We start from the raw sequence: 10929 nt of genomic DNA, 5'->3' as shown, positions 1-10929 counted from the left end.
TTTTACATATTGGGGGGAGGGGAATCCAAATCTTTACCAAATTAGCAGGAAGTGCAGAATGGTTACTTTGTAAACATAGCTGCCTTGTACCAAGCCAAACCACTCGTCTGCCTAACTCAGTATTACCTACACAGACTGGCAGTGGCTCTCCAGAATTTCAGACAAGGTGACACCCCCAGCCCCACCTGGAGACACCAGAGACCCCCACCTGGCTGGCACCTCCTGCATGCAAGGCAGTTGCTCTGCTGGGAGAGCCATGGCCCCCCCTTCACAGTGTTCCTCTGCAGAACCACTAAAACGTAATGAATGGAAGCAGACAGAAATCAGGAGCAAAAGGGATCCTTTAATGGATGAAAGGGGGGTGGGGAGGAGACACATGGATGAGAGCCTCCAGAAAGGGATAATGGAACAAAGGATATTCCCCAAGATTTATTAGACAATACTGCGTCTTATATATATATATTTATACTATACCACCAGGAAAAATAAAAAAAAACAAACAGGCCCTTTCGAAACTCTCCCAGTCTGGAGGGAATCTAGTTCCTTTCTTCCAGGCACTGCATTTTCTCCTCTGGCACAGAATAAATACAATACGTGTCCGTGAAGCATTAAAAAAAAGCTCTCCGCCGAAAGCAGTTTTCGAAAGGCTCATCCAGTCGGTGGCTTCCTGCGCTCCCAGTTTGGCATCTGTTGTGACAGGAAGGGGGCTGTTTCCAGGGAAAGGGATGATTCGCACCAGGGACCCAGCTGGAATCGCCTTAGCACCGCTTTCTCACCCAGCCTGAACCGAGACCTCCACCATGGCTGGAACGCATTGGGTGGGGATCCAGGGATCCACAAGACCTGGATGAGCTTTCCTTTCATCTCTTTTTCTCCGCACATTCTCAGGAGCTCGTGATAATGACACACATGTGCGCTCCCCTCTCCAGGCTCACACACACACACGCTTTCTTTCCAGCCAATCTAGGGATTACTGATTCTTCGCGGGGAATACGGCTTTGCATTTCTGCCACATGCTCCCTCTGGAGACAAATCCCATGAGCAAAACCCCTACAAAAGAATCTTGTACAAAACAGCATTTCTGCAAGAATAGCCAAAAGGTGTTTCCTCCCACCCTGCATCCCCCTATATATATATTTATCTATACTGCATATAAAGACCTCCCTCAGACGACGGGCTTCATCTAAGAGGCAAAAAGGGTGAAATGAATACCAGGTTCTTTGTACAATTGTATAAAGAAGGGGGGGAAGGAGCCCTCCTCCCTCACCCCCCCCAAAAAGCTGCTCTGCAACCTTCATGTGCTAGAAGTTAGGATACATCACACGACCCTAGCAGCAGATTAATAAATAAGGATTAAATAGTCTATTTTACAAACCCACAGAGAACAGTTGAGTTAAAAAACAAAAAACCCACAATATCCCGGGAATGCTGGTGACCTCTTGAAAGGGGATCATTTCGACAAGATCCAGAGGGGCTTTGCGTAGGAAGTCTTCCCTGCCAGCCTCAATGTTCCTGATTTCGATCTCGGCCACCAGCATTCAAAAGCTGGCATTGCCGCAAGACTGGAAGGCAGCGGCAAGCTTGGTATTTTAACCAGAAAAGAAAAGAAGTCTGCGTCGAGAGCCGCATGGCACCGTGAAAGCATTTGGGATCCACCCCCCGCAAAGGGGCTGGGCCTAACGAACCAGAGCGGCTTATTAACCTCATAGCTTTTATTAAGCAAACTCAACATAACCAACCACACAGTGGCAAGTGACAGGTCAGCTGCTTCCCAGCTGCAAGACGCCCAGGCGACGTTTGGCTCTCTCATTCCTTAAAAAATGGGTCCATTTGGATATTGACACAGTAGAGCAAAGGGAGAGGGAGGAGGGAGAAAGGGAGAAAGGGAGAAAGAGAGAGAGAGAGAGAGAGGGAGGGAGAGTCCGGCTTGGATAGCATTTCCTTGAGGGCTGCTTCCTTATGTGACGTATTCCTTGGCTTGTGGTTCCGAGTCGGGTTTCGGTTGCCTAGTAACTGTTTTCGTGGCCTGCCAAAATGTAGAGATTGCTGTGGGCCGTTGGGTTGTTGGTCGGCCTGCTCTCCAGCACCACCACCCTGTGAGGGGAAGGAGGAACGAGCAACTGTAAGCGGGCACCCTGGGGCCTTGTTCCCTGGCACCACAGCCTCTCCCAGCCTGGCACCCTCCAGGTGTTGGGGCAACAACTCCCACTGCCCCCAGCCACCGTGGGCGCCGGGAGCTGTAATGCAACCTCGGACTTAATAATAATAATAATAATAATAATAATAACAACAACACGCTACAAGGGGGCATCTTGCTGGATGCATCCCATGTCATGGGAAAAGGCAAATCTTTTAAGATCGGAAATCTAAATGTAAGATTCAAACTGCAAGAAAGAAGATTCCACCTAAACATTAGGAAGAACTTCCTGACAGTAAGAGCTGTTCGGCAGTGGAATTTGCTACCAAGGAGTGTGGTGGAGTCTCCTTCTTTGGAGGTCTTTAAGCAGAGGCTTGACAGCCGTATGTCAAGAATGCTTTGATGGTGTTTCCTGCTTGGCAGGGGGTTGGACTGGATGGCCCTTGTGGTCTCTTCCAACTCTAGGATTCTAAGATTTGTACTGTACAGTGTGTCAAAATCAGGACAACGGACACCCCCGGTACTTTTTTGGTATGAGAGGTTACCAGATTCCAGCTGGCAGCTATGGGGCGTGAGCTGAACGGCTATGAAGCAGCCTGACCACCCTGAAACATATGAAGTATTGGAAGTGGGATTGCGGATATAGCCCCCTGACACCGTCCTGGTGTTTTGAACTATTTATTTTGTATTTTTAATCTTTGATCCTGTATTTTTTATCTTGCGAACCACCCTGAGATCTTCTGTGGTATGTGGGTGGCATGTGAATTTAATAAATAATGTGGGCATAGACAGAGAAGATTGGGTGTTAAGGTGAGAAAATTCAGAAGCACAGCTCTGCAGGGGGAGGCTGCATGGGGACAATCCAGGAGGAAACCCCCACCCCCACCACGCCCCTATGAGAGAACCGAGAGTCGGCTTGGCTCTTTCTCAGCTCACCTGTCGGAGCCCAACAAGCGGAACACCCGAGTTTCGTCTGAGATCTCCTGGGTTACCTGCAAAAGGGGGAGAGAGAGGGACACTAGAGCCAGCTAAGACTGCAGAGGAGGGTTGATTCAAATAGTCCAGTCGCTGTTAACAAAATGCACAGCAAGTTAGTTCAGAAGCAACCTTTGCAGCTTACTGAACCATGGGTTCAATGTTGCTGGGCTCCAACTCCCACCACTCCTGACTTCTGGGCCAAGCCGGATGGGGTCAAGGGAGCTGGAGTCCGAGACCATCCAGGTTCTGCAATCTCTGGTTCAAGCCACCTGGGAATGGATGTCAGGCTCCGGCACTCTTTCCTCGCCTCTGCCCAGGAATCTGCTGGCACAGAGAAGTGGCTTTGAACCTCGCTGGAACAGAGTGCAACAGCACTCAGCGCTAAAGGCCAAAACAGAAATCTATCCATATACATTATTCTTGCATTGCTATCTGTTATATCTTAAATTTAATTTGTACGACAGTGTAGTGGCCCAAGGGCAGGATTCTCATGCGAGCTGGGAAGCCCTAATTCAAATCTCACTTCAACCACAGACTTATTGTGGCCTTAGGCAAGCTGTTATTATCCTGGCCTGCCTTACAGGGTCATTGTTAGGCTTATGACTGAGATAATGTGTGCATATCACAATTTCCCACTCTCCAAATGTGCTAAATAGGAATGCTTATGGGTTGCTATCCTGGGGGGAGGTTGGCAGAGCATCTCTTTCCATTCAAAACATCCCAGGTTCGATCCCTGACAGCCTCTCTGGGTAGGGCTGGGGACGACCCCTGCCTAAAACCCAGGCAGACCGCTGCAAGACAGTGTCAACAATATTGAGCTGGGCGGACCAATGGCCTGACTCAACACAAAGACAGCAAACAATGCCCCTGGGAAGGTGTTACGCCACTGGACAATGGTCCCTCCCATAATGAAGTGAGAACCATGAGCACGTTGTTTGTGGCATTATGGCAAGCCTTACATGAGAGTTAGTGGGCAGTGGTACTGGTAAAACAATATAAACCAACCAACCGTAGGTAGTAGTAATAATAAAATACCTTACATCATCAAGATAAACTTCACAACAACTTCGTATAGTGCGTTTGTACAACTTCGTACACTTTTATTTGGGGGTTCAACTCAACAATTTCCCTGATTCTGTTATTATCTCCATGGTGGTGGGAATGACCAAGGCCTGTTAGTGACTTCATAGCTGTGATTTGATCTGGGGGCTACAAACCTGACTGCCGATGCCCCTCAACCCTTAAGTCTTGAAAAGGTAAGGAGCCATCTCACACCAGGTCAGGCCAATTGCCCTTCTGCTCTGACTGTCCCTTGCTCTGCAGGATCTTGGCCACAGAAGGCTCTTTCCCCCTCACCTGGCACCCAACATTCTTCTAACCGAACGTGGGCCAACTATGATCCTTCCCTAGGCCAGAGCAGTGAGGGCTCCCCTCCCCTCTCTGGCTTTCCCTGAGAAAAAGTGTTCCTCTCTCCGCAGAGCGACAAAGTTCCTTCCACGTAGAGCAGCAAGGCTAGGAAAACAACCCCCCCCCCAACCCAATACTTACTTCGTCAGACTTAAAGCTTTTCCCTTGCATCCCGTGCTTCCAGAAGGCCAGAACGCTGTCTTGAAGGCACACTGCGGGAGAGATGCAATAAGGTAAGAAGAAGAGCTCTCCTGGATCAGGGCCCTGGGCCCATCTAGTCCAACATCCTGTTCTCATAGTGGCCAGCCAGATGTCTCAATGGGAAACCAGCAAGCAGGAGCTGAGCACAAAAGCAACACTGTCCTGTCCTCCTGTCCTGGTATTCAGAAGCATTGCTGCCTCCAAGTCTGCAGGCAGAGCACAGCCATCGTGGCTAAAAGCCGTGGGTGGCCCTCTCCAACATGAATTTGTCTAATCCTCTGAAAGCCATCCAAGTTGGTGGCCATCGCTGCCTCACGACACAAGGCAAGGCCGACAAATCAGGGCTGTTTTACGGGGTGGTCTTGCTGAGCATGGGGAGACCTACTTGCTCTCCCCACATGCTGAGTGAGAATTCCATTAAATGGTGGGAAAGGAGTCCAGAGATACGTCTTGGAGACAGCTGGTCTTTGGCAATGCCCTGCAAACCAGGAAGGGTCTGCGAAGGCCTCACCCAATTGTCGCCCCTTGATTTTTCAATGCCAGCACAGAGCCCTGGCTGTAACCCTGGCTAGAGAACTTTGTCTGCAGCGTCCACCACAAGCCTCCAAGGTCAGTGGGTCATGGCAACAGACGGGCTGCCCCCCTCAACTCCCACCAGCCTCCAGTCAATGAGTGACACTGATCGCACACTCTGAGTGCCCAGGAGCCCCACAGAAGGCCATCAGGAGGAACATTCCCACCACAATGATGGCTGGTTCTCACCAAGGAAAGCTCCCAGGCATTTGAGGAATGTTTTTACAGGCTTTTCTTCCAGCCGCTTCCTGTCTTGTGACTCTGAGCCTATGGGGTTGCCTGCGATCTACCGCAGGAATTTGGGACCTCAGTCCCAGGGGCCAAATGCGGCCCTCCAGGCATCTCTACCTGGCCCTCAAGACTTTCTCCAGGCCACACATTCTCACCGGCCACAGCTCGGCACCCTCCTTGAGGATTTTTGCCTGGCTAGAATGCATCCTTGAACTCTGACAAGACTTCTGCTGGAGGACAAAGAGGGAATTCGCATTTGTTTCCCCGCCTGCTTTTGTACCTGGCCCCGCCCATTGTTGGCATTTGGCTCCTGGAATGTTGCCCAGAAGGGAATGTGGCCCTTGGGTTGAAAAGGGACCCCCACCTCTGAGTTAACATACAGCACGCACTTTGGACACAATAAATGATGGCGAAGGCGGTCTCTGCTCACCTACAGATTCAATGCAGAAATCAAAGCTTAGTTCGGAGGCAAGCTTCTTGCTCGACTTCAGTTTCCCATGCAGATTCACAATTTTCACAAATCCTTAAAAGAGAGAAATCAGGATTGCTGGGTCAGCTCAGAGGCCGCCCCAACAAATATATGGAAGCGGGAAGAGCCAGGGCCCACGGCAGCAGCCCACTCGACCCACAATACATGCAACGGCTGCTGCTGGAGAACCACAGCGACAGAGTGCAAAATCACCACCACCACCACCACCATAATACAGGAATGTTAATAAACGATGTGTTTTGAGGAACTGATCTATATAGGGTTTTAATGTGTAATTCTACTGCTGCTTTAAAGTGATTTTTACCTTAAATGCTGCTTTCAGGCTGCCTGGTTCAAAAATATTTGTAACTGTTTTATTCTGCTTATTATTGTGTTTTATTGTGTTTATTCTGTTTTTATCCCCCTCCTCTTTTTCTATTGCTTATCTGCCTCAAAGCTCAATTTTTTATTTTACAAAAAGCAAGCTCTAACTCCTGCTACCGTACTTACTGTCCAAGCAGACAAGAACTGTGTCCCTCTCCAGCTGGGTGACATGGATAGCATCGAGCTGTTGGCAACCTGGATGGAGGGGAGAAGAAGAGAGCAACCATTTGCATCTGGCCCACCAACGCAACTCTTGAGTGAGCCAGTGTGGTGTAGTGGTTAAAAGCGGTAGACTCGTAATCTGGGGAACTGGGTTCGCGGATGCAGCTGCTGGGTGACCTTGGGCTAGTCACACTTCTCTGAAGTCTCTCAGCCCCACTCACCTCACAGAGTGTTTGTTGTGGGGGAGGAAGGGAAAGGAGAATGTTAGCCGCTTTGAGACTCTCAGGGTCGCTTAGGGTAGTGATAAAGCAGGATATCAAATCCAAACTCTTCCTCTTCTTCTTCTTCCTCAAACCCCCGAATCTTCTCTATCCGCTCTCGCCAGGTCATGCTATAATGTCACCTCTTCTGCTGCCCTTCCCCCCCCAAAAGAGCCCTCCTCTGAGAAGAACCTGGCCCCTTCAACCTCTTGCATCTCCCCACTTTTGCTGTAAGTCACTCATCTTGTCTCTTACAGTAAACTGAACTCAGGTCTGCCGGAGTCTCACCTGGCCCAGTTTCTGTAAACCACGAAGAAGCGGAGTTCAGGTTGATCGTCTCAAACTGGACGACCTGGTTGGGTTCGACTCCCTTGCTTATTGCCACGCACACCATGGGGTACTCCTGCTCTGGGATCACCAGCATTTCGAATACGTTCAAGGGGGTCGGCAGCGGGAAATCAAAGTGCTGGAAGGGGCAGGGGGAAAGAAACAACCAGTCCACCAAAATGAAAGTAAAGAGGAGACTGAACAGCAACCGGCCTGTTCTGAGATTTGGCTTCTTACGGAGTGGACATCTAAATCATTTTCAACATTTAGATCTCACCCTGTAAACAATGACCCACAGGACAAGCCTCAACAGCATTTTCTTTTTAAAGTACCGTATTTTTCTGTGTATAAGACGATGAATTTTGCTATATAAAAAATAGGCAAAAATTGGGTGTTGTCTTATACATGGATAGTGAATGCAGAGGGGGGAACGTGTAATGAATGGCAGCAGGAAGCAGGAGATTGACAGTGGCAATTGGGCGGGTGATTGGTGGCTGTGGCAAGGCCTGCTGGCAATTGGCTGTGTCTGTGGCAATTGGGCAGGTGATTGGCGGCTGCGGCAAGTAGGCAGTTGGTGTCGGTGAGCGGGCAGACAATTGGCGGCTGTGGCGAGGTGTGCGATTGGCAGTGGTGGGCAGGCGGGTGAGCGACTGGCGGAAGTAACCTCCTCCACACCTCCAAAAAGCTAAACAACTTAATTTCTTAATTTTGGGTTAGAAAAAATTGGGGTCGTCTTATACACGGAAAAATACAGTAAATTAAGATCACTATAGAATCAGAATTGCAGAGTTGGGAGAGAGCCAAAGGGTCATCTAGTCCAGAGTTTCCCAAACCTGGGTCTCCAGGCTACAATTCCCATCATCCCTGACCAATGGTCCTGCTAGCTAGGGATGATGGGAGTTGTAGTCCCAAAACGGCTGGAGACCAAAGTTTGGGAAACCCTGATCTAGTCCAACCCCCCCCCTTGCAATGCAAATGAACAAAAGCAACATCACAATAAAAATATACAGGTATAGAAGACTCAGGATCACTTTCAAAAGGCTCTCCTGAAAAGGCAGCCCTTCATCTGCTACTCTAAACGCTGGAGATGGAGACAGTGTGAGGATGAGCTCCAGGGAGGGCCTTGGTATCCCACAGCACAGGGGTCAATGGTGAAAAGTCCTCCCTGCCCCTCAAGTCTTGGCTGCCCCTTTAAATCTGTCTTTTGTGGCTCTGTTGATAAGCATCAACACCCTGAACCAAGCACAGAGATTAACTAACAGCGGATGCCACTCCCACTCCAGATCTGAAACGGCCTAATGTCTTGCACGAAAGCCCTTAAGTTCCACCCCCAGCGGACACATTCCCATGAAACACCACCACGAAGTCGCGCAAAAACAGCCTCACGCACCTTTATTAACATGAACTTCTGCATGGGTTCATACCACTGAAGCAAAACGATCCCCAGCTGCAATGCTCCACAGAGGTATTTGTGGCCTGTATAGGGATTTCTCACTAGAGAGGAAGAAAACAATAGCAGAGGAAGAACCCCAAAGGGTTAGGGCAGAGTCGGTTCCAGATGTGGGAGAGCTGAGAGCAGAACTCACTTGGCCGGCTCTGCTCTGACAGGCCAGCTCCATCACGCTGACCCCCCACCCCACCCCACCCCAATCTTCTGTCTACTACTTGGTATCAAAACACATCTATGTTGCCTTGGGTTCCGTGATGGAAGGAAGGTGGGATATAAGCAGGTAACAAAACTTTGGAGGGAGGGAGGAGCAGCGATGCCCCGGCAGAGAAGGTCCAAGCAGGTCTACAAAGCTGGGAGAGGGTTGTCTCCAGAAGCTCAAGCGGAAGACTTACCTATACAGCATTTATGGCACCCTTTTGTATCCGGGATCTTTGTCGTTAAGGCAAACTTCCTGAAATGAGAGACAAAGTGTTAATGGTTTGTTGGTTTAACTAGGACCATCTCTTATGTCACTTTTGTATTCAGCCCACTGAATATAAACGGGAACGTAGACAGAGCAAAACCAATTTGACTGTTGCCCAAGCTTGCAAAATGGGCCCAAAATAGACACTCCATGGATAGAGGCAGTCTACCTCTGCCTAGCAGCCGGGGGAGCATACAAGAAGGAAGTGGGTAGTCCTTGGAGGACCTTCCAAAAGCATGGGCCCTCACCCAGCAGGGTTCTCCTTATGAAACCCACCTCCCCCCACAAATCAGACCTCCATGTTTTATCTGACTTCTTATCTACAAGGATAAGAGGAGCCTGGCTGCTGGATCAGGCCTTGGGCCTATTGAGTCCAGTCTCCTGCTACCCACAGTGGCCAACCAGATGCCTCTGGAGATGAGCGCAATGGCATTCTTCCTCAGCGCCTGGTGTCTAGCAATATACTTGCCTCTTGACAGTGGAGGTGGAACACAGTTATCATGGGAAGCGGTGATTGATAGCCCTCATTACTGCCTAATCCCCTTCCCACTTTCTGCACCCCATGCAAGATTTTATATCCTGTTCTTTATCAGGGCGTTTCACATTTTGTATCAGAGCATCCCCTAAAAGTTGGTGGCCATCCAACCTCTGCTTAAAAACTTCTAAGAAATGAGGTTTCTTTGGATAAGGTGCCAAAGTTGTCAGAAGAAGATTTTTTCATGTCCAGGTAGGCTCACGGGGTAACAACACGCCCAAACCACAATGTTGGGCATTTTGGGGACGGATTCAACTGAATACTTGCACTAGTGGGGGCCAGTGCAACAACTCCTGCTGGTGTAGCAGGGCTTGCTCACATCGCTGCACATTGCCTGGGGTGCGTGTGGCTTTCTGGGAAACGCCCAGGGCAGCACCGAGGGGGAGGAAAGGGGTGACCACTTCACCAGGCAAGCCAAAACCCTTGCGCTGATGGAACAACTCTTAGAATGCAATACTGAATTCTGCCCCAAGTTTTTCTGTGTCTTGAAACTGCAGTTTTACTTGACTTTTAAAAATGATTTACTTCATAGTGGAAAACACACGCACACCTAACCATTCCAAGAGCTTACAATCTGTGTTGTCTTTAAAAAAACAACAAGGGAAGGAGTATGGTGCTCTCCAGACATTGATGCACTACAGCTCCCATCATCCTTGACCACTCCCCATGCTGGCTGGGACTGATGGGAGTTGTAGTCCCAACAGCTTCTAGAAGGCATTATGTCAGGTAGTCCTGAAACTGGGTTCAAGAGGTAAGAGAGTGCTAGCTTACCTGGGCAATATTCTGTCGGGGAACCGATGGGTCTGAATATGAGCAGCAAGGCCTGTTTTTTTGGCTTGTTCAAACAAAGCTATTAGGTTATGAGAGTAGAGCTGGAATGTTCTCCCTGTAACAGAAACATGGCCTGTCTCAAAACTCTGGCACATTATAACAATAATGCAAATACTGAATAAAAACAAAGAATACAGAGTGGGAAAAGGTTACCTTCTAAAAAGGACAGCCCCAAAATATCCAGAGAGGTCCAAGCAAATTGCAGAGAGCAAAACAGAAAGAAACAAATTAAAAATGACTTCCGTGGCATTACCGTAAGCCAAACTAAATTCAGCACACCAAAGGAAAGATTTCCTAAGAGAATATCCTATTCCCCTGCAACCCCCCATTTAAGCTTTGCGGTGCATTTCTTTAGCAACTGACATACCTGAGAGTGACATTAAGGTATTGTTGATCACGTAGAGCCAGGTGCATCTCCGCGGAAACAGCTAGAAAAAGGAGCAGAAGAGATTCCCATGGGTGAAAAACTGGGGAGGCATTAAAGGAAGCATGGAAGGCAGTCTCTGGCAACTCAGGTTCCC

General features: G+C 49.1%; 1 protein-coding gene across 3 annotated transcripts in view; it reads right to left on the bottom strand.

The window, feature by feature from the left end:
• Positions 1 to 323: 323 nt before the first annotated feature.
• MAP4K5 (mitogen-activated protein kinase kinase kinase kinase 5) overlaps positions 324 to 10929 on the bottom strand; it is a 79214-nt gene continuing 68608 nt past the window's right edge. For all 3 annotated transcript variants that reach the window (XM_088656043.1, XM_035098217.3, XM_060270470.2), the window contains 10 exons: positions 10776 to 10836; positions 10349 to 10463; positions 8972 to 9030; positions 8520 to 8623; positions 7091 to 7268; positions 6507 to 6575; positions 5958 to 6050; positions 4664 to 4734; positions 3074 to 3129; positions 324 to 2094 (listed from right to left, as the gene is read on the bottom strand). In XM_088656043.1, coding sequence (XP_088512169.1) covers positions 2007 to 2094; positions 3074 to 3129; positions 4664 to 4734; positions 5958 to 6050; positions 6507 to 6575; positions 7091 to 7268; positions 8520 to 8623; positions 8972 to 9030; positions 10349 to 10463; positions 10776 to 10836 — 894 coding nt within the window. In that variant the 3' untranslated portion in view covers positions 324 to 2006. The remainder of the gene's footprint in view (positions 2095 to 3073; positions 3130 to 4663; positions 4735 to 5957; positions 6051 to 6506; positions 6576 to 7090; positions 7269 to 8519; positions 8624 to 8971; positions 9031 to 10348; positions 10464 to 10775; positions 10837 to 10929) is intronic.

Source organism: Zootoca vivipara, chromosome 1 (genome assembly GCF_965207765.1).
Source record: "Zootoca vivipara chromosome 1, rZooViv2.hap1.1, whole genome shotgun sequence".
Classification (NCBI taxonomy): Eukaryota; Metazoa; Chordata; class Lepidosauria; order Squamata; family Lacertidae; genus Zootoca; species Zootoca vivipara.
This window is presented reverse-complemented; position numbering and strand designations above follow the sequence as displayed.